The 22,102-nt window shown below is 50.7% G+C and overlaps 11 protein-coding genes across 11 annotated transcripts; 8 read left to right on the forward strand and 3 right to left on the reverse strand.

The window, feature by feature from the left end:
* Positions 1-278: 278 nt before the first annotated feature.
* On the forward strand, positions 279-2,130 carry IAQ61_005518 (uncharacterized protein; the record flags this gene model as incomplete). The annotated part of the gene is made up of 3 exons (XM_003840049.2): positions 279-509; positions 611-1,120; positions 1,204-2,130. 3 exons carry the CDS (start codon positions 279-281, stop codon positions 2,128-2,130), a joined length of 1,668 nt encoding a protein of 555 aa, XP_003840097.2.
* A 1,037-nt stretch (positions 2,131-3,167) lies between these two features.
* On the forward strand, positions 3,168-4,526 carry IAQ61_005519 (uncharacterized protein; the record flags this gene model as incomplete). Its single annotated transcript, XM_066096825.1, has 4 exons — positions 3,168-3,182; positions 3,232-3,327; positions 3,398-4,160; positions 4,252-4,526. 4 exons carry the CDS (start codon positions 3,168-3,170, stop codon positions 4,524-4,526), a joined length of 1,149 nt encoding a protein of 382 aa, XP_065953176.1.
* A 2,075-nt stretch (positions 4,527-6,601) lies between these two features.
* On the reverse strand, positions 6,602-7,430 carry IAQ61_005520 (uncharacterized protein; the record flags this gene model as incomplete). Its single annotated transcript, XM_066096826.1, has 2 exons — positions 6,602-6,887; positions 7,282-7,430. The coding sequence occupies 2 exons, from the start codon at positions 7,428-7,430 to the stop codon at positions 6,602-6,604; spliced, it is 435 nt and encodes a 144-aa protein (XP_065953177.1).
* Positions 7,429-7,850, forward strand: IAQ61_005521 (uncharacterized protein; the record flags this gene model as incomplete). Its single annotated transcript, XM_066096827.1, has 2 exons — positions 7,429-7,664; positions 7,715-7,850. 2 exons carry the CDS (start codon positions 7,429-7,431, stop codon positions 7,848-7,850), a joined length of 372 nt encoding a protein of 123 aa, XP_065953178.1.
* A 110-nt stretch (positions 7,851-7,960) lies between these two features.
* On the forward strand, positions 7,961-8,398 carry IAQ61_005522 (uncharacterized protein; the record flags this gene model as incomplete). Its single annotated transcript, XM_003840046.2, has 1 exon — positions 7,961-8,398. The coding sequence occupies one exon, from the start codon at positions 7,961-7,963 to the stop codon at positions 8,396-8,398; it is 438 nt and encodes a 145-aa protein (XP_003840094.2).
* A 600-nt stretch (positions 8,399-8,998) lies between these two features.
* IAQ61_005523 (uncharacterized protein) lies at positions 8,999-10,745 on the reverse strand. The gene is made up of 2 exons (XM_003840044.2): positions 10,406-10,745; positions 8,999-10,284 (listed from the first exon to the last, which is right to left on the reverse strand). The coding sequence occupies exons 1-2, from the start codon at positions 10,569-10,571 to the stop codon at positions 9,956-9,958; spliced, it is 495 nt and encodes a 164-aa protein (XP_003840092.1). The 5' UTR covers positions 10,572-10,745; the 3' UTR covers positions 8,999-9,955.
* A 28-nt stretch (positions 10,746-10,773) lies between these two features.
* IAQ61_005524 (uncharacterized protein) lies at positions 10,774-11,753 on the forward strand (the record flags this gene model as incomplete). The annotated part of the gene is made up of 3 exons (XM_003840043.2): positions 10,774-11,032; positions 11,091-11,236; positions 11,289-11,753. Coding segments are annotated over 3 exons (870 nt in total), but the record flags the coding sequence as incomplete, so codon positions are not given.
* Positions 11,754-11,783: 30 nt separating this feature from the next.
* Positions 11,784-12,077, forward strand: IAQ61_005525 (uncharacterized protein; the record flags this gene model as incomplete). Its single annotated transcript, XM_066096828.1, has 1 exon — positions 11,784-12,077. One exon carries the CDS (start codon positions 11,784-11,786, stop codon positions 12,075-12,077), a length of 294 nt encoding a protein of 97 aa, XP_065953179.1.
* An 89-nt stretch (positions 12,078-12,166) lies between these two features.
* On the reverse strand, positions 12,167-13,487 carry IAQ61_005526 (uncharacterized protein; the record flags this gene model as incomplete). Its single annotated transcript, XM_003840042.1, has 2 exons — positions 12,167-13,082; positions 13,207-13,487. The coding sequence occupies 2 exons, from the start codon at positions 13,485-13,487 to the stop codon at positions 12,167-12,169; spliced, it is 1,197 nt and encodes a 398-aa protein (XP_003840090.1).
* A 1,431-nt stretch (positions 13,488-14,918) lies between these two features.
* Positions 14,919-17,262, forward strand: IAQ61_005527 (uncharacterized protein; the record flags this gene model as incomplete). The annotated part of the gene is made up of 5 exons (XM_003840041.1): positions 14,919-15,010; positions 15,076-16,038; positions 16,089-16,474; positions 16,527-16,941; positions 16,989-17,262. The coding sequence occupies 5 exons, from the start codon at positions 14,919-14,921 to the stop codon at positions 17,260-17,262; spliced, it is 2,130 nt and encodes a 709-aa protein (XP_003840089.1).
* A 1,221-nt stretch (positions 17,263-18,483) lies between these two features.
* Positions 18,484-22,026, forward strand: IAQ61_005528 (uncharacterized protein). The gene is made up of 3 exons (XM_066096829.1): positions 18,484-19,208; positions 19,257-19,289; positions 19,338-22,026. Exons 1-3 carry the CDS (start codon positions 18,610-18,612, stop codon positions 21,751-21,753), a joined length of 3,048 nt encoding a protein of 1,015 aa, XP_065953180.1. The 5' UTR covers positions 18,484-18,609; the 3' UTR covers positions 21,754-22,026.
* Positions 22,027-22,102: the final 76 nt, after the last annotated feature.

The following is a 22,102-nucleotide window of genomic DNA, read 5'->3' on the forward strand; positions in this document are numbered from 1 at the left end:
GGTTACTAAGGTGGTTGGGCGCTAGGACCCAAAGTCAGGCCGGCCTATGTTGCGCTTCGCCGCTTCCGCCTTTTCACATCCCCTGCCCCACTCTCTGCACCCACGACGGAGAGAAAGATAAATCCCCCTCCCAAACAAACACCCGCACACACACCACCCCCCCCCCTCCTCTCGTTCTCCTCTCCCCTCCCTCCCCCACGCACACAACCATCCACATTCACACATATACACACCTACACCTACACCCACATACACACATACAACAAGTCGCCACAGCCATGGCCGACAAGTTCATCCCGGAGCACCGCCGCACTGCGTTCAAGGCAAAGAGCGCCTTCAAGCCAGACGAACTCCGCCGCCGCCGCGAGGAACAGCAAGTCGAGATCCGCCGGGCAAAGCGCGAGGAGAACCTTGCCAAGCGCCGTGGTATTGCAGGAAGAGACCAGCCAGGTGCTGCATTGGGCGCTGCCCCCGACAGCGACGATGAGGGCGGCAACATTGAAGGCCAGGTGTGTAGTAGATAACCCCACCAAGCTGTGCTGCTCCCACACCCAGCAGCACGCGCACGTACACAACAGAAGACTGGGCTGACTGACATGCGCCATGACAGCTGAACGAAGAGCTCCCCCAGATGGTCAAGGGCGTCTTCTCGGAGCAGATTGACGAGCAGATTCAAGCCACGACCAAGTTCCGCAAGCTGTTGTCCAAGGAGCGCAACCCACCCATCGAGCGCGTGATTGAGACGGGCGTCGTCAGCCGGTTTGTTGAGTTCCTGCGCTCGCCACACACGCTCGTCCAGTTCGAGGCGGCATGGGCACTCACAAACATCGCCTCTGGATCAGCGCAGCAGACACAGGTCGTCATCGAGGCGGGCGCGGTGCCCATCTTCGTCGAGCTCCTCAGCAGCCACGAGCCCGACGTGCGGGAGCAGGCCGTTTGGGCACTGGGTAACATCGCCGGTGACAGCCCTGCCTGCCGCGACTTTGTCCTGCAGGCCGGCGCCCTCCGTCCACTGCTGGCCCTGCTTGGTGACAGCCGCAAGCTGAGCATGCTCAGGAATGCGACCTGGACCCTGAGCAACTTCTGCCGTGGAAAGACCCCGCAGCCCGACTGGCAGACGGTAAGCTTGCCCTACACCCCTTCATCCATTTCCTATGACGTGATGTGACATGGACGTGACCAGACGTGCTAAGTGACCAGCAGATTCAGCCCGCCCTCCCCGTCCTGGCCAAGCTCGTCTACTCGCTCGACGACGAGGTCCTCATCGACGCCTGTTGGGCCATTTCTTACCTGTCCGATGGCTCCAACGACAAGATCCAGGCCGTCATCGAGGCCGGCATCCCCCGCCGCCTTGTGGAGCTCCTCATGCATGCCTCCACCTCTGTCCAGACCCCCGCTCTGCGCTCCGTCGGCAACATTGTTACGGGCGATGACGTCCAAACCCAGGTCATCATCAACTGCGGCGCACTCCCGGCTCTGCTCTCCCTCTTGAGCTCCACTAAGGATGGTATTCGCAAGGAGGCGTGCTGGACCATCTCCAACATTACTGCCGGCAACTCTACCCAGATCCAGGCGGTCATCGATGCGAACATCATCCCACCGCTGATTCACCTCCTCCAGAACGGCGACTTCAAGACCAGGAAGGAGGCCTGTTGGGCCATCTCCAACGCGACCAGTGGAGGTCTTCAGAAGCCAGCCCAGATCCGCTACTTGGTCCAGCACGGCTGCATCAAGCCCCTCTGCGACTTGCTTGCGTGCCCTGACAACAAGATCATTCAAGTCGCGCTCGACGGTCTGGAGAACATCCTCAAGGTCGGCGAGATGGACAAGGAGGCCAACGAAGGCGGTGCTGCTGGCGAGGCTATCAACCGCTACGCCCTCTTCATTGAGGAGGTTGGCGGTATGGAGAAGATCCACGAGTGCCAGAACAACGCCAATGAGGAGATTTACATGAAGGCCTACAACATTATCGAGAAATACTTCTCCGATGAGGAGGGTGAGGCGGAAAACATGGGCGAGGCCGGCCCCCAGGTCAATCAAGAAGGTCACTTTGGCTTCGGCGCTCCCGCTGCTCAGCAACAACAGCAAAACTTCAACTTTGCCAACGGAGGCGATTCAATGGACATGTAAGCGGAGACTCTCCGTAGACTGTCCAACTTTGTTGAACCATGAACTGCGTGATGCAGTCTGTATAGTCTCCAGCTGCCTGCCTCGAGCGTTCGCCCCGTCTCGCCCGTCAGCCATGTGGGACGATGTGGACATCATAGTCCAACACGTATGATGCATGACCCATGGAAGTTGGAAGCAATCTCGTTCGCCGTCGGCGACAGGTTTATATTGCAGCCTTTCCATTTTCCCCGCCCCCCCCCCCCCCTTTTTTTTTTTTTTGGTCAGAGCCACCCCTTCGCCATGAAATTTTATGAAGCCTCAAAGATACACCGTCTTGTAACCCTCCAATGTCCATTGTCCGCATCATATCCCCGGCGTTGCGTGTTTGGTCTACAAGTCTTGTCCTACTACAAGGACAAAAGTGCCTCAGGTGGGCGGTAGCGTTGAAAGGATGGGCGTTCCTCCTGGTTTGCTGGATGTGCTTCTGTTCTGTCTAGTTGCCAGCCAGATAGCGGAATACACTGTCGAGAAATCAAAAGTTCAAAACTACTTCGTTTGTGTGATTTCATATGCCCTGTTTGTGATGCATGGTTTGCTGTTTGGCGGTCCATCTTCCGTTATGCAGCTAAACGGGGCAGAGGTTGCGTCATTGCAGGAGCCGGGCCACGGATGCAGCTCCCCCACCCACCAACGCGTGGGGGCACCTAGCTGTTGTTGTACATTGTGCCTGACTTGGCTTCGTAAGGCAAGGTCGTTGATTGTATATTCTTATTGACTCCTGCGTCTCACCATGCAGAATTGATTGCTCCCTATTCTGCATCCCTTCTGTTTGTGCACAATGCATGTACCACCTTGACCGCCTGCGTCATCGCTTGGTCCAATGGCGCAATCCTCGCACGCACATACCGCTCTGAGCCAACAGCCAGTGCACCGTGACCATATCGTCCTCAAACACAGCATTCGATTGCACAAGAAATTCACCTCCCAGTTCTCTACCAAAGCGTGCTGAGAGAAAATCTGCGTGTCAACTATCCATCCATCTACCCAGACAAACCAGAATGTGTAGATTCATGGTGAGCACCGGTTATGCGAGTCATGGAACGAGACAGCTAATATCGCCAGGTATACAAAGGAAAGGATGAAATACTCCTTTCAGACCTCATATTAAACCCATCACATTCCATCCTCACCCAGTCATTTGACTCGCGCCTCCGACTGGTACGCTGACTCCCACCTCTACGCCCTCTTCGCCCTCTTCGCCCTCGCAGCGTCTAACAAGCATAACCAGGACCGCAGACGACCACACAACGGCGATGGGTTCGGTATTGGATATTACACATCTCCCTCTCTGGGCCCAGAGCCCTGCGTCTTCACCTCGACGATCCCAGCATGGAATTGCATAAACCTCTCTCGCATCGCCTCCAAAACGACATCCTCCCTCATCTTCGCACACGTTCGCGCAACGACCGAAGGCAATCTCAGCGATAGCAACTGCCATCCTTTCTCATACAAGTCGCTCATGTTTATGCACAACGGCGGCATCGGGTGCTTCAAGCTCATCAAGCGTCGTCTCGCCGTGTCCCTGAACGAGAAGTGGTTTACGCTTGTGCAGGGGTCGACAGATAGCGAGTGGGCCTTCGCTCTGTTCCTTGACTGTCTGGATAAGGTGGGGGTGTCGCCAGATAGCGAGCCAGGCAAGGGTGGGTTTGGGCATACGGTGCTTCGTAAAGCCATTCTCAAGACGATCGAGAGGATCAATGGGTTCATTGAGAGCGTGGTGGGAAAAGAAGGCATGGGGAACGAAGACAGCAGGAGTCTGTTGAACTTTGCGGTTACAGATGGAGAGAGCGTTGTATGTTCGCGCTACGTGAGTAGCAAGACCGACGAAGCTGCCAGTCTTTTCTTCAGCAGTGGCACGAGCTGGAAAGAGTTGGGCGGTGGAGACGCTGCGAGTTCTTCTTCGGAAGATGGCAGAGATTATGTCATGGAACGTCGGGACAAAGGCTCAGATATTGTGCTCGTAGCAAGTGAGCCGTTGACCTTTGAACGAGGTATGTACCGCCCTCTTTGCACATTCTTTATCCCTTCCCCATCACTCCCCGCCCACGCCCCTATATATGTCCCGCCACTAACAATAGCCAGATAACTGGGTCACCGTCCCAACAAACAGCACCCTCACCATTTCCAAACAAACCGTCATGATTCACCCCATCATCGACGACTTCTACAGTCCCAATCCTGCACATGAGCGTAGTGCGGGCTTCGCGCAGGCCAAGGGGCAGACGGTTACGGGGCCAGATAAGAAGGTACTCGGACAGAGTCGGACGCCCGATGGTCTACAACAGGTGGGCGGGACAACGGATGTTTTGGGCGCGGCGATTAGACGGATGGAGGTTGGGTGTGGTGATGATGCGTGATGCTGATGCGTGGTGACGGGGTAAAATCTCAGAGGTACATCCATTGTGATAAAGACTTTGTCTCTGTCTTCCTCACTCGCAAGACGACAAGCGGCTACAAGCTTCACACGGGACCTAGTGGCGCAGTTCTTCTCGACGTGGAAATGGAACTGCAAAACGTGTACGCACGCACTCATATCTCTACATACCTAATCAACTCCAAAACATGGCATTCACATCCTCCCTCTATCTGCTCTGAATATATAAAACAAGCCCCCCGTACCCCTGCCATGCTACCCAATCCGCAAAACTAAAATCGCACAAGCATCCACCATCCAACCCAACGACCTCGCACATCCAAATCCATTATCCCATCCATCGACCTTACCTCATGACTCGCTTTCTCTCACCTGCCTCCCGCCATACAACAGTGCTACCGTGGTAAAGACAGGGACCGGTGCTTATACATGCTAGAAAGTAAGACATGTTACTGAATTCCACACCCCTGTGGTGGATAGGTCTGGTCCTTATTGCCTATCATTCATGTTGTGGCGTTGGAGATGGGTGGGGTGTTGGGTAGGGAGGTGTGTATAGTGTTTATGGTGATTGGGGGTTGTGGTTAGGATTTTTTGGGGTGGAAGGGTCTAGAGTCTGGGGGAGAAGAGCGGGGTTGGATGTAGGGGGAGAGAGGGTGTGTGGAACGTGTTTGTGCTGTGGAAAGTACGGCGTGCTTGGTGTGTAGTTTGTTGGAGTTGATGGAGTGGGATATGGTAGATGTATGCTTGCTACCACTCCTTGTAGCTAACCAGGGTAATTGCTGACCCTGGCCCAGTGAGCAGTCATGGGAATGTTTTTCTTCTGGTTGCGGTTTTGTCAATGGATGAAGAGGGTGGGGGATGAGTTGTAAGACAGAATTTACTACTATAGCTGAGCATGCTGTTCGCGTAAGCGATGTCGCTCGTGATTTTTTCTTCTTGATAATCGACTACCCCACATCTAGAATATTCAGAGCTGGATATTATGGTCATGCGTTGGTACCGTGCTAGTCATTGGTGAGATGGATACCGTGACACACCGTCGTTATTTGTGCGGGTATAGCTCGTTTTGTTAGGTTATTGGAGGCCTTTTTTGATCATGTACATGTTGATTTGATCACTCTTCAAACTTGTTTGCTTCGTGCTAGAGATTGAATATGACTAGTTACGCCATGTGGTGGCTATGCACTTTTGGAGTATAGCGAGCTTCTCGATACTCTAAAAATACACCTGACTGACTGGCCTGCAGTACAGACGGGCGAAGAGACAGATACTGCCCAGATCGTGTGGAACGGCATACCGCACCGATTGGAAAGATAGGCTACCGTTTGCATGATATGAATGTTGCGGCCTAGGAGGCAAATTCACATGTGCTGTGGCAACGGCGTTGCCGTGATAACCATCTAGTGCGTTAGCTTCCGGGTGAAGATCGAGATCTTATACAGATGGCAAGGAGTGGGTGGCGTTGATTTGAAGGGGAGATTTCCCATGCGTGTACGCCACTGGTGTTGTGTTTGTGACTTCAGCTGCATGCTCGTTGGAGTAGTCGGAGGTCTGGCCGTGGGTATTCTCAGCCCTACCGGTACCGACGGCGTGTCTGTGATTTTACGATGGTTGTATATGGAGAGACCCTGATCGGGAGTCTAGACACGGTACACGTGAGTGCTAGTATGCGTTCTGTGAAAGGATTGTAAGGTTGGCGAGTAACTTGAGTTTCTGAGCTGACAATGAAGGGTAAGAAGATTACCCGCCTCACGAGCAACACGATGTGATGCTAACGGTAAATCCCGTAGAAAAGAAATTGAGTATCCAGTAGTTGCAATATGGAACACCCCACATCCCGTACGTATGCAAAAGGTCGTCGTATGCGGCTATCGCGGAACTTTCACTGTTCGGCAAGGAAGAGGAGGTCATGTCGACGCCCTCTCGCTACCACAAGCCAGATCTTGACCTCATTCCCGTGGGTACCAGATTTTGAGGAGTTGGCTGTGAGGTCACCTGGACAAGACAAGTCGAATCTCGCTATATGACTGAGCGAATCAAAGATCTTGTACGAATATGTCAATCTTCAGGACCAAGATCTATGTGCGGGACAGACATGGTAAAGGTGTGCGGGATCTTGAACTGGGATATCCACAGAAGTCTTTGGAAGCCCAGCATTGCGTAATTGCAAGGGTCGAAGTCGCTTGCAGATGCATATTTTGTAGTAGGGACGGCAGAGGACCTCACCCGTACTCTGGTATATGGCTCTGGACCCCAATTGGAGATTAATCTTATCACTTCTCTGACCCTTCCCATTCTTTTTGTACAAGCAGAGGGGCTTGCTTTGCTTGGAGTGTAGCTTTTGCTGATTGTCTGGAGGGAGTGCTCGGAGTTCGGTTGGCGTTCGCACTACAGCTGAATAAACCCACCGATCTTGATCACAAGCCGGCTAACGTAAACTCCCGCTGCCCTGACTCTCGATCGCGTGAAACTGTGAGTAGCGGGGCGGGCTCGACTGTGAATGAAAGGTTGGTTGAAGGCGCAATGCCAGCTCGCCGTTGAAATGCCAATACCGAAAGCGCAGGGGTCAGTCTCGGGTGTTCCCTGCGCAAAGGTGAAAGTGGGCCCGTGCGGTCTATTCGTGACCGCCACTCGGAACGCCACCATTGTGTACCTCAGCTGAAGACAGTCCACGTTCGCTTGACCAAGACTGCATGGCGCGGTTCGAGCTGCTGGGCCCGCGACTGAATAGAGTCTACCCGGGTAGCCTCGTGCTGCAATCGATTCGCAGGCGCCTTTCGTCACAGCTGAACATTACGAACTCTTGCCTGTCGATCAGGGACTCACGCATAACTCTGTCCCACTCAGTCACCACTTGAGAGCCTGCTAGAGAGTCTGGACCGACCATGGTCGCCCAGTTCTTGTCTTTGTGTCTGAAGGATATGCGTAGTGTGGATGTCGTAGCCCGAGCTCGTTTTCGTATAGTTTTAGATCGACCGTCGACCCTCATGTCCGACCCGCAGGAATATATCGATACCCTTGTGTTAATCTGCGAGAAAAAGCAGGCATCAATAGCTGATATTGGTTGGAGGAATACCATCCTAGTGCTTATAACAACGGTCCTGCCGTCGTTGCGTACTCAGTGGGTTGTATGAAAGGTGCGGGCTCGCTCTCTGGCTGACTGGTCACTAGTAACTTTACACCTGCATCATTGCATAACACAATCTGCCGCAAGTGGAGCCGATCATATATCTACCTAGTCGTGTCATCTTTGCCTTGTTTCATATGCCTCCACATCCTGATTCATCAAGTCAAGATTGCACAGTGAGCGGGTACATATCCGCACCTCCCGCACGCTTCCTCGAACTTCTGCTCCTGGTCACTCTCCTTGTCGCGGCTACACGCTCAACTGTGAATTTTTTCATGAAAAGAAGGAACATGGCAGACTCTAGGCTCGGTTTCGACAAAACCCTTAACCCTACGCGACCAAGTTTGCAGAAAGAAGACTCTGGTTTGGGGCTTAAGAGGGACTCAAAATCACCTCAGTCAAACCCAGATCTAGATCACAATACCCATCTGCAATCCCTCAAGAGCGAAACTCTTCAACCAAATCTGGCACCCATACATCCATGGATCGCCCCCCCAGTGCCCTTACCGGGCCCCTATGATGCCCCTTACTATCCACTCCCTCTACCAACTATTCGAAGTCATTCACAAGAACCCGCGACAGACGACTTCCAGGAGTTATCCACGAGATCATACACCCGTCGGTCATCAGCGAACAGTGAGCTATCTGCCGATATCGTACTCGAAGGCTCTACCACTGTATCCAGCCAAGGCTGGAAACGGACTCAATGGACTGTATCTGCAGGTTGAACAATACGAGCACGACTACTACAAGACTTTTGTATACCGGAAGTGCACTTACAGCCACGCCAAACTGCATCATGCTAGAATTCGACATGAATTCCGCTTTGACAAATGTCGACACTTCAAGCTATTTAAGTGCGGTCCTGCATGTCCTTGGCTGTCCTCGGCCATCGATTGCCAGTCTTCAAAATGCGGTCAAGATTCAACGAGCGCGATATTCAGACGGAGACGTACGTGGTGGCTGCGCGCTTGCAACCCACGGGTAGCTGAACAAGTGGGACTCTTGTGGAGCGAGCACACGACTCAGGATATAAGCCCTAAGATACGTATCGAGGGCTGAACCGACGCCTTTTTTTATTCTTCTGGGTTTCCATACGAGATTTTCTCGTCAAATGGATTGATGTGGTAGAAATGCGCTTTTCTTAGATGCCATTGAGCCATAATGTTTAGACTAGACTATAGTGTCGTGTATACACGATCGCCCAGACCAGACTAGGTTGAATATATATATAAGAGTAAAATAAAGCAGCCAGCCACCAAATACAATGAGCTACCAAGTTTAATGTACTTGATCTCTGCCAACTCGGATCATCATCATCCGAGCCACAAGACTTTTACGCTACATCATAACTCATTAGTTCCCGCCGTCTAGACAAATCCAAGATGCATGAACTCCCACACTGAGCTCTATATTTTAAAGAAATCTCGACTTCGCGTCGCAAACCCTCTCTTCTCTCTCATCCACAATGCCAGCTTCACTGTACCGTAACAACACTACATAAAGGGGTATCTACTCCACCCGACCCCAACCTCTCTCCTCGGCACATCCTGCCAAGCACTCTCCACCCACTAACTCACACTGCTTTTCCCTCTTTCAAAAAAGCTCAACGCACATATCATTTTGAATTGGATATTTGCAGGTGAAGGTGCCCGAAGCAGCAGGCGACATCGAAGGCAGAACAGACTTGTCGTTGTAGTCTGCTTGGTTCTTTGCGGATGGGGACAAAGTATGTGTAGATCATTGGGACTAGGAGTGTTTGGGTGTGGGGATTGCAGTGTCGATCTCGGGGTTTCCGCTGCCTGGACAGCATTTATACTGGGATGGGATGGCTTCGTAGAGAGATATTTGGGGCGCTGGGAGGGTTTGGGGGTGAGGGTGGAGCGATGTGGAGGGGCTTGTAATGCTGTGGAGTTGGGGGAGTGTGAAGGAGTCATATTATGGTTTGAATTTTGAAATCTTTTGAGGTTGGTTATAGGGAGAGGGCGCCTTTGCGTTACTATGGCTATGGCGGGCAGTTCGTTCCGAAGCATATCCTGTATTACTTGATAAACACTTGCATGCCTCGCAATTCGATCATGTTCGCACGGCGCGGGCATGCGCATTTGATTTGATCTTCAGAGTGCTCGTTTGTGTTATATTTGCTGTACTCGCTCGCTTGTTTAATAGGTATATCGCATCAAAACGCCAGATCTGCCTCCTATAGCCCGGCCACACATGCATTCATACGTCGAGGGTCCGTCTCTATTTTCTTCCGCACCACAGCTGCCTGGAATAATCATCCTTCATGATCTCCTCCTCCATTCATACCGCTCTGTCTCTGTGTAAAACCTAATCAAACTTTGTGCGCCAACCTCATCCCCAATTCTGAACAGTTGCGCTATATCGATGTTCAGAGGGCTCTCTGGCTCTGCGCTCGTGAGCAGCTGGTGTATGCTCGTTAGGGTCGTTGATATCGTGTACGCAGGTGTCCAAGACGTCTTTAACAAGTCCAGACAGATTTCGCCGGTCTTGAAATCGACATTGGGGTGGCAGATGGGCGTGATGAAGCGGATTGTGGGTGCAACGAGTGGGTATTGGTTTGGGATTCGGATATCTAGGAGCCATACCCCACCTGTATGACTGTTTAGCCTCAAGGACGACGAGTTATATGCTATCTGCACATGCGTCTGCTGCCATGACACCTTCTGGAGGGTCGAGGCGGTGAGTGCATGGAGAACCGGGAAGAAACGTACCCTCATATGCAGTCCCAACCACACCCTTCATGACTGCTCTCCAATGCATTACATCGTCATCTTGAGGTCCCAAGTCGAGAAGGGCATCGTTTGGATCGGATTGATATGTTTGTAGCTCCGTCATGAGCCGCTTAATAGGGGAAGCATTGCGCGATGAGCCAGCCATGATAAGCAATCTACCACAGGATAATCACAGTATTCACGACCGTATCAGAATAGTAAGATACCGTGAACGTATATGAGGCGGGTGTCTTTTGGTGTTTTGCGGAGGCTGGTCGACACCCCCGAGCTGACCAACGACAGTCGCACCTCGGCTTGGAGCTTCAGCCGCAAAGTGAACAGAGCTTGGACCCTCTGAGCATTTGCAGATCCTCGTCGCGATCTTTGGAGATTTCGTCACTGGAACGCGCGGGAAGACTTCAATCGCACCCGCAAATACCGTCAGGATGATCGCCCCAGAGGTCACACTTACACATTTAAACCAAGCCGACGGTTCTGCAACATATACGCATAATGGATACTCGATCATCGGCGCAGTGAATGGACCGATTGAGGTGCAACGGCGAGATGAGATGCCAGAAGAAGCTGCGATTGAGGTGAATGTTCGGCCTGCTGCAGGTGTTGGAAGTATGTCACTTTTATACCCGTCACTTTCACACGTAGAATGTGCTAAGCCCATTTGTAGGTCCAAAAGAGCGACACCTAGAAACGCTTCTCCACAACACAATCCATAGCATAATCCTTGCAAGATTGATACCACGAACACTGGTGCAAATTACACTCCAGATCCGGAGCTTGCCAGAGGTAGAATCATCGACAGGTGTCAATACTGTATGCAACCGACACTTATCCTTTAGCGCATTCGCCATGCTAATTGAAGCAGAGTCTTTCAATCCTCCCTCATCTCCTCCACACAGCTCTCCTCGCCCTACTATCCGCCTCGATACCGCTCTCTACTACCTTCACATCCGTAATTATCGCCATACCGTCGTCCCCCTCAAGCACATCCGCAAATTTCCTCATACAACCTACTGCAAACGAGCTGTTGCGCGCGAAGCCCGTACGATCAACACACGTGTTCGCGTTCTCTGGGAAGAGAAAGATGCTCTTGAGCGAGAGCGAAGGGACATTCAGCTATGAGGAGTGGGCCGAGGCTAGTGAGTTGGCGGAAAACTTGTGCTGTGGAGAAGAGGAGGAGGATGAGGAAGACGAAGGAGGCATCAAGTTGGGTGATGATGAGGCCATAGAGATTGATGGGCCGGCGCACAGTCAGAGTCTGGAAAAGTGGCTGAGAGAGGTTGTCAGGAAGAAGGTTGAGCATGAGCAGCGATGGAAGACTGCGGCGTGAGTCACTCTATCTTAAAGGGTCATTAGTGCCATGACCACTCACCACAATGCTGGAGGAGGCCTTTGCAACAGCGAGGACTCATTCACTTTTAACGAATGGTTCTTTAACGAATGGTTTGTCGAGGCTCGACGTGGGAGGCGTGGCAGTTCCTCAGCCGGTATTATGGATCTTACAGGTACGGGCAGGTCTGCATTAGAACTGTCGGAGATACGGCGTCGAGGCGGTAGACCAAGCGATAGACGCAACACCAAAGCAGAGCGGTTTACAAGCCACTCCAATGTCATATGCTTAAATATGCGCTGCTATGAATCATGGTCGTCGTAATTCGTGATAGTAATAAGGTCCCCAAAATAAACCAATCGCTATGTGTTGCCTAGGCTGATGCCAAATTAAATAATGGAAGCTTTGCCAGTTCAAACATCAAACTCGTCCGTCATGTTCTTCGCCTCCCGCGACACCTGCTCTTCCAAAAGTTTGGTAAGGACTCCTTGCGCGTCCCACTCTGGGACATCCCAAGTCTTCACTCCTGGCTTCTTATCCATCTCAGACGTCCGAACGTCTCTGCTACATGCCTTTGCTTGAGCAAGCCATTTTCTCCATGCCCAGGTGTCCGGGCAGGCATCACTCCTGCGGATCCAGCCAATGTCCTTGGTGACAACAATGGCTTTCCAAAGTGCCTTTGTGAAAGTATCAGATTCCGAGGGGTAGCCCTTCGCATCGGTGTCTGCGTCTGAAAGACATTCCTGTGTGACACAGTAACAACTTGTGTCCCAGTGCATTTTGGCGGGCAGTGCAGCAACAATCCAATAGGAAGCGCCGAGGAGCATATAAGAGCCCGCCCAAGCGATTTGAACTTGGATCTGGGCATTCGCCAGGCAGATGACGCCGCCCATGAGCATCATAGTTCCGACCAGACTCAATATCCTATATGCCGGCCCGTGTGATAGTTGGTATTCGATACTCTCCGGCGCGAAATACAGTTCTCGTGCTACATCTTCAGTGCAGCGAACGATCAGGAAGCTGCCCTTTGGATACCGTATGACCACATCACCAGGCGGGACTTTGCTCTGGTATTTGCGCGATGGCAGTCTCAGACTCCATTTGTTACCGAGACCGATCAGACTGGAAAGCAGTGAGAGGAGTGCCGTCGCTACAATCGACATGCCGTCTCGTTGCCATATCGAAATCGCGAGGAGCAGGGCGGAGAGCGCGAAACCGATGAGAACGACAACCGTAAGCGATGCAAAGGTCTTGGTCTTGAGTTGATGCTCGCTTTTCCGTTCGATATGGACCACTCGCACAGAAAACGGTGCGAGGTTGCCTGCGTCGCTACTCTCGTCAGTGAAAGCACTCGGTGATGCGTGGCGGCTGACGGGAGCTCGGAAACTGCCGTATGTGGGGTTGGGGAGCTTCCTGTCCGAACGCGTGGAGTATCTGACGCAAAAGGGCTTACCAAACAATATTGCCGATGTAATTGATGGCATCGCGATGGTTACCTGAGTGAACACCCGTCACATATCCAGGGGCTGTTTCGAGTCGCGTTGGTCTCGTCGGCCTCATCAGTGCTTGAGGAGCCGGGATTAAGCGTGGTAGATAGATCCATCTCGAGAGTGTTGAAACTTGAGCATTGGCTAGCACCGACCCCTCTCCGAGGATGGCTAGAAAACCGACGATGTCAAGCTGTAGGGCATCGAGTTTGATCTTGTTATTCTCGTCTGGCTGTAGCCAGTGCATGCTGAACAGACGCTGGTCGGAACGTCGAATATGAAGCAAAGGTACCGGTACACCTTAGGCGCTGTAGAAATAGGACATAGATTCGAGGAGTCATAGATGGCTGCAATAAAGTATGCAGCAACAGTCAAGGTATACCCAATCCTGTGAGTCGAAAAAAAAGCTTGGGTGATGGAGCACAGCGGCGCAGCGTGCTGCGTGTGTACAAGTTGAGTCTTCATGGGGGCCAAAAGCTCTCCCCATGAGCTGAGAGTGGCACTTCACCGACACCGGTCAGAGGCCAGCCTCTCAAATGGTTGGATCTACGAGTCTGTACACAGCATCAGCCTCAGCGTTTGGGTACCTGCACAGCCATTGGATGCCCTAGGCGGAAGTTCGAGGGAAGTTCGAGGAGGGGCAGCGAGGCAGCGAGGCAGCGAGGGCTTACGGTACGGTACAGTTGGAGTGTTCAGGCTACAGGGTGTCGGCGTGAAAGGCTTAGCATACCGGTAGCCTCAAAGCGAATAGTTGAGTGGCCGGCAAAGAGTGAGTCCATCCCTCATTCTTGACACAAATCTCCCTGTCGCGACATCATCGCGTGGAGTCTACCTGCTGCGCCTCCATCCCCGGTGTCGAGTTTTGAGTTGAATTGATCACCCGCCATCGCTTGTTCCAACGACATTCTGGCCACGCCGACCAAGGTCAGGGATCTCGTGATAGACTGTGGCCTGCGATCATCTATACCGCATTGTCGCGAGTGCAGTGAATAGACTGTGGCGTGCACTCGTGTCGCTTTTCTGGAGGGAAGTTGTTGTTTGCATAGGGAAGTCATCCTCGGAGAGAAGAGTGCGCTGATGTATGTGGACGCTCTTTCCTTTCTTGATGTTGTCTGTCCTTGTGCCATGCGCTCCTGCACCGTTGCCACTTCCTTTGACGAGGAATGCGCGTGAGACTTCATCCCGCGTCGAAGATAGTATGCTTGCTCCTCATTGTATTTTGAAATGTTCTCCTGTCGTCCCCGCACAAGACTATGCGCATCGTTTGTCGCGCTTAATATCGAGTATTGCAGACAGCCAGCATTCTCCTATCTGCATAGAGGCGCAGCACGATCTTGCGACACCAAACACCTCTGTGGCTGCCATACTAACCCACTTTGACTGCAAAATAGGCCCAACAACCGGCCAGCGGCTATTGAATCTGGCAAACTCACAACATCGCCTGGATAGGTGTTTTGTCCAGTGAAAAGCGTTGCTCTACGAGGATTCTGATCTGAGCCAAGCAAATCCACTATCTGGTTCGAATAAGCGCACAGCCCAGTCAGTGATTTTTGACAATACCAGTCAGTTACAAAGGCTATTACAAGATCCGGGGAAACACTGGAGTTGCGTCTGCTCCCCTCGTATTGGGTTAATATGAGAAGCCCGTGACCGACAACACCTCACTATCCTTATCGGCATGCGCCCTGACAGTGACTCTAAATCGTTGCGTGAATCTCAAGAAGGCCATAAGGGGTGGTGGGCAAGGTGTGGCTTTGCAATACCAACATTGTACGTATTCTCTAGCCCTTGCCCTATGCTCCAAGAGTGTCTTGAAAACTGACCTAGAACAATAGATCTGTACGCCAGGGACACGGCGCTCCAGAAGGTCCAAACAGGCCAGCCATGACTGTAGCCGACTCACCAAAAAAGAGAAAAGCGGCATTTGCCCATTCTACTAATAAGAAGATACCTATCCCACTTGGTCGGAAAAACCCCGCCGACACGGCTTCTGGAAATTCCGCCCCTCAATCCACTTTTGATGCAGCCCTGGGCGATACAAGACAGATCCATGCATACACTGAGAACCACAGAAAACTTCTCAAAATCGAGGCTCAGGATGCCTGGGATCGAGAGGCAAAACCAAGGAATTTGTCACGGTCGCCAAACGATCAGCTAGAAAGAAGGGCTGCAACTATCATTCTAGCTATACGCGAGTACGAGCGAAGGGTAACTTTTGGCAACCTTGCCTCGGAGGCTATTCCGGGGAAGAATACCCGAGATATGGGGGGCCAGTTTTTGACGAACAAGGAGCGAATCGATACAGAGAGCAAGCTGTATGAGATAGCAAAGATGGTACCGAAAGGCGCTCTACTACATCTTCATTTCAACGCTGAGTTGCATCCCGAAAGGTTGCTCGAGCAAGCCCGGGACATGAAGAATATGTACATTCGTAGTATTCGTCCACTCTTGACACAGGAAGATCTTAATGAGACAGAAACGGTCTTTATGGTACTGGATGAAGATCTGGTTGAACCAGATGTGAACATCTTCTCTAAAGACTATCCCGGTGGGCCGACGAATTGGAAGACCGAGGAATGGAAGTACCGAGTTTGGATGCCTTGGACAAAATTCCAGACGGAATTCAACAAGCGATTTGCGAAAGATTATCAACAGCAAGAAGATATTTCCATGTCCGAAACCCCTAAATCATGTGCTGAGCCGGGACAAGTAACACTACAGCCAGCCGAAAACTGGTTGAAATCTAAAATGGTACTCAGCCAAGAAGAAGCATATGGTTTTACGCAGACCGTGAACGGGTATATTTCTCCTCGACAGAATATGACCCGCGTAAGCTAATACAGTGCAGAGTATGGGCTCGTTTTAATCAAGCCACAAGATGTTTCAAGGGCCTTTTGAATTACGAGGGAGTCTACAAATGGTACATAAGCAAGGCTATTGACCGTATGATCGAGGAGAATGTCATGTATGCCGAGCTTCGACCTATGTTGCTTGATAAATCAATACCTACCAACGATGGAAAAAGTATCATCGATAATTTCGGCCAAATGCAGCTTATCATCGATGGGGTGAAACAAAAGAAGGAAGAACTCGAAAAGGTGGGTAGGCTGGACAAGTTTCCGTTTGGATTGAAAATCATCTATTGCACGCCGCGATCGATCCCGAAGCCGCTGATGCAGAAGGAGATGAAACATTGCATAGACTTAAAGTTAAAATTCCCAGATCTCATCTGCGGTAAGCCATGGGTCTGTGAGAATTCACATGCATATACTTACCCCGTATGCAGGATTTGATCTCGTCGGTGCGGAAGACCGTCCCAACCACATTGGCTACTACAAGGATGAACTCATTGCATTTCAGAAGACGTGTGAACGACACAATCTGGACATTCCTTTCATGTTCCATGCAGGCGAAACATTACTTGATACCGGCGGATCCACCAACCCGGAAAACTCGAATTTGTACGATGCTGTTCTCCTGAACTCGAAACGCATTGGCCATGGTTTCGCGCTCATGAAGCACCCCCATCTTGTAGAACGGTTCAAGAAGACTAGGAAAAGCCCAGGCATTTGCGTCGAGCTTTGTCCTATATCGAACGAGCTCTTGCATCTTTGCAGAAACGTTAAAGAACATCCATTTCCTGAACTCCTTGCTGCCGGTATACCTTGCACTGTTAATTCTGACAATCCTTCCCTTTTCAGGTATGTATCTTATGCTCTTTCTCGAACGCGACTAACGGAATCTATAGTAACTCTATGTCCCATGAATTTTATCAGATCATGGTTGGCGCGCCTACAATGTCTCTGTACAGTTGGAAGCAATTAGCTCGATGGAGTATCGATTATAGCTGCCTATCGAATACGCAACAGGCCAGAGCCCACGAGATCTTTGACAAAAATTGGGTCGAATTTTGTGGAGATGTTGTCAAGCAATATGACGATTTGATGAATAATGATGAGATCGATGAAGAAATGGCGAGACAGCTCTACAGTCAACGGAAGCCAGCTGTGCAAACGCACTGAAAGACTTCTAGTAGTCACTATTGATCAGCTTGTTTCTGTATGGCACGAAGCCTGTGGGAGCTTGTACCAGCCCTGTAGACCGGCGGTTTAGCCAGCATAGGGAACATGAGGTGGAACTTTTTGTATGGAGACCTTGTGTTATACCTTCGAGGCTACTCTTCTGTCACTATACTAGGGCATTGCCAAGTTTGAGGCTAGTCCCAACTACCCAGGCACTCGACGATTGGAGTCAGAGCCTTTGGCCAAGATTGGAGAGAATAACCTGAAACGAGCGGTTTCAGAGATGAGATACGAATACAACTTCAGCAGTGCTGCAAACATTCTCTGTGAGGAATGAATTCTCTGTGAGGAATGAACGCAATTCAGTCTGCATGGCTGGCTGATATGTCTCTACAGCGGGTGCGAAGGGGTCCAGGTGAGAAGTAATTATTGCATTTTCGGGTGTCTATCTGTACGGTTGCATCTACCGTCACATTGGATATCTCCACTGGACAGCCCGAGAGCTAGATAAGCCTCATTGACAGGGTTATTCGCGGCGCTTACATTTGAAAGGCATACACAGTCAGGCATGAGCCATTTACCTACTAGCCAAAACGACGTCATGGTCAAACGAGAATGACGCCCCACAGGTATCTCAGAGGGTTTGCCGCTTGTCCACCAAAACTCGAGGCCACTTTGCCCGCAGCAGCCTCCAGTTTCGATCTAACTGCTCTCACACCAAGTCCTGCAATTCGCAATCGAAATGGGAGGTGCGTGTCTGTGCAAAGCCACCATTCGTGCATATACCGGTGAGGCTGAACCTTGCACAGAGCTTCAGTTACCGGAGGGATCCAGAACCCTGCGGTCGATCTATCGCAAGGTTGTTTTTCACTCCAAGGCAAACGTACTTAATCGCACTCAGAAGTCGTAAGAATGCGATGAGTACAGCAAACCGAAGAGTATTAAAGATTGAACCAAGGCTGTCAGAGGCGTAAGAAAACCTAGGATCAGGCTCCGAATTTCAGTTGCGGTGCACAGCAGGGTGTGAAACGCGACAATTCCTTGATTCCCTCCCATTGATTAGTGGAAGGCAACGCCTGGAGGATCACAGGCCTGTAGGCAACGTTACAGGCTGAGTTTGTGTCTGCCTTGCATCGTATGATCAGGATCAGCGATCCAATACTTCAGGTTGCATACTACCAGCTTGGTGTTCTCGAATCACCTGTCCTCAGCCATGGTTGTGTTTCCACAGCCTCCTTATGCAGCCCCAAAGGATCATCGAAGACTGCTCCGGAGATCATATAAGCTATGGACTGGAGACACTTGAGATTGCAACACTAGAATTGTATATACGGATTCTAGACCGAAATGATTGAATCTTTGGCGGCGATCAGCCTTGCTGGAAATGTTGTTCAATTCGTCGACTTTGCAATAAGGCTGTCACAAGAAGCAAAGAGGATCCGTCGCACGAAGCCTCGTGGAGAAGACCAGTGCCAGACCAACGATCTCAAGCAAATCGGACTCCAGCTCGACATTCATGCTAGTGCCTTTGAGTTTCCTGAATCGGTCAGAAACGTTTTGAACGGCCAGATCTCAAAAGAGCAAGTGAAAAGTTCGAGTTGGTTCAGAAGAGCCCGGCCAGATCAATCTCGACAATCACAACGTCAGGATGTGTACAATCAGGGTGAGATGCGGGACATGGAGATTTCAGAGAGATTGGACGCGGACAAAGTTGCGCAGCTATCGCCTTGCGATCAAGATATCGTAAGGATGTGCTTGGACTGTCACGACATCGCCGTGGATCTTCGGAACGCTGTCGCAAGGCTACGGACAGCCAATGCAACAGCATGGGAGAGTTTCCATGCTGCGCTCAAGACTATTCGAAGCGAGAAAGATCTGGAAAACTTGCGTCAAAGACTAAGAGATCATCGACAGAAAATAACCATTCTATTGATCGGGTCTCTGAGGTGAGTGCAGCCTATATGCTAGTGTGGTCAGTGTTCTGATTTTAGCAGAGAGAAACTTGAAAATACATTTGAATCCATGAGGTAGGTGATCCGCCCACTCGCGATGTCCCGCGTCATAACGACATACAGGGGTGAAGTGCAAAGATCACGACGCGTTGCAACCGACCAGAACGAAGACCTCCTCCAAGCCACTGAACGTATACGAGGACGACTCGAGCTACTCTTCGAAGCTAAAGACGACTGGAAATCGGAAGTTTTACAGGAGATTAGATCCAGCTTCCAAAGCATCACCGGCGCAGACAATCCGCTCATACAACACAATCAGCGGTACCATAATCGTCTTACATTCACAAGTCAGAATCAGTTTCGTGACTCCATACTGAAATGGATTGGCTTTTCGGAACTCAATCATCGATACAAAAAAATCGAAAGCGCCTACAAGGAGACTTTTGAGTGGATCTTCCGACAGCCCCCAGATGGGAAATGGTCAAACTTCCAACTCTGGCTCGAATCTGAGAATCAATCCTTCTATTGGATTACGGGAAAACCTGCTGCTGGGAAGTCAACGTTGCTGAAATTCATCTATCAAGACCCTCGCACAAAAGAGAACCTTGCGAAATGGTCTGGCCAAAGGAGATTGGTTCGAACTGCATTCTACTTCTGGAATTCTGGAACCGTGATGGAGATGTCGGAGGAGGCAATGATACGAACTCTTCTCCATGGCGCCCTTTCTGATGATCCGGAATTGTGGGCATTTCTGTTTCCTTCCAAGATGGAGGAGTTCCTCTTGTTCACAGATCCCTGGAGACAGCCTCTCACCTATGAGGAAGTGGAAAATGCATTCAAACTGCTTGTCGATGGTGCAGGAGACAAGTACAGATTATTTCTGTTCATAGATGGACTTGATGAGTTTGGTGGCGATCACCAAACTCTCGTTACGAGGATTAAGAGTCTAAAGTCCCCTGACGTCAAGGTGTGTTTCTCAAGTCGTGCGTGGACAGTTTTTGAGGATGGCTTCCCACATCTACCACGCCTACGACTAGAAGATCTCACTTACAACGACATTCGTCATTACGTCACGAACCGATTCCATGGTAATGATGGGTTTAAAGATCGCCGCTTGGAGACACCCAGACAGGCAGACGATCTAATCGAAGCTGTCACTGTCAAAGCCTGTGGCGTGTTTCTCTGGGTCGTGCTCGTCACTGACTCACTGCTCAAAGGTTTCACGGCAGGAGAACGGCTGGAAGAACTAAATGAAAGACTAAATACTGTCCCAAGGGGCCTGGAAGAGCTCTTTGAAAAGATTCTAACTTATGTGGATCTCGAAAAACGGAAGGAAATGGCGCAGATTTTGCAGATTATGCGCTACTCACCTGAAAATCTTACTCTTCTCGATCTATCATACGCCGAGGACCTTGATCCGGATATTGTATCCAAGGTGATGATTGAAGGTCCTAATCCGTCCCCCATACCAGTCGAAGCGCGTTCAAGAACTATGCATCGTCGGCTAAGGGCCTGCTGCCAGGGCCTTATCGAAGCAGATGCAGCTCCGAACGAGCCTCTGGCTTCAGCGAGCGTGACATACCTTCATCGCACAGTCAGAGATTGGTTTGAAACCGAATCAATCCTTTCGCAATATCGGGACATGACCGACAGCACGTTTTGCCCATGGACGAGTTTGTTCAACACATATGCCATCCGGTTGAAACAACAGGCGACAACAATGTGGTGCCGTCCAGCTCACGAAGGGGATGAATATTTCTGGAAAAACATTCTCTATGCCATTGACTATGCTGTCCACACTGGTAGTAGTCAAGACCGTAAACTGTCAGTCAAGCTATTGATGGATCTTGACACCATCGCAACACAGCTCGCCCAGGTCAAAGGTCACAACAACGAATTTCTAATTGAGCAATCTTTCGGAAAATCTCCACTTGAGCACTGGTCCGCATCACGAAAAACCGGCCGCTTCAACACCTCATTCTTGCATCTAGCCATCCAGCTGCAATTGACCGATGTCGTGAACCACATTCAATCACAGCAAGAGGTCTCCCCACCCCCCAAGCCCAACATCCCAAGTCGTGCAACCCTAAACCTCCTCCTCGCCACCCTCAGCAACGACCTGTTTGCAAAAAACCAGCCCAACCCGCTTCTAACCATCTACCCATGTCTCCACAGCGCAACACTAGTCGCCAGATTCCTCGAACAGGGCGCAGATCCCAATCACAAGATCGACAACGCACTCCGCGATTATGGAAATATCACGGGAGAGTATTCACCCTGGGAAGCCCACCTGCGCAGCCAAGATCGTGAAAGCAAAGTGTGGATGGAGATGAGCACTTTGTTCCTACAACACGGTGCGGATCCCGTTGTAATTGTTGCGACGCGGACCTTGTATCCGGATGAGATTGTTGCTTTGGCGCAGGAGAAGATGGGTAAGATGCAGAAACGGTCGAAGCGGCAATGGGTTACGAAGCTGATGCCGATGCCTAAAGTTAGGAGATTACGAATGACGAGGATGGCGGTGTTGTCGTCGTCGTGATGTTTCCTTTTCTTACTGTCAATCTCCTGGTGGTCAAATGATTGGTATGGGCGTTACTGAGGTATTTTCAGTACGGTTCAAAGTGTACAAATATTTTGTTTTACGAATATGAAGGTTCCAGATTACAGTTTGAAGTCATTGTGTTTTCAGCTGTCAGGGAGAATTATGCACAGTAGGCCTACTGAGATGTATAATCCAGATGTAGGGTATGTCTCTTTTTACACATGATCGCATGGCACGCATTAGCGATTGCTACTGTATATCTTCGACACGATAGCCTTGGTATCAAATCTGGTGATAATCCATTCACTCGTTACATCATCATTTATTGCGTTGAGGATATCTGAAA

This window comes from Plenodomus lingam (assembly GCF_022343315.1).
Source record: "Plenodomus lingam strain CAN1 chromosome Unknown contig_22, whole genome shotgun sequence".
Lineage (NCBI taxonomy): Eukaryota > Fungi > Ascomycota > Dothideomycetes > Pleosporales > Leptosphaeriaceae > Plenodomus > Plenodomus lingam.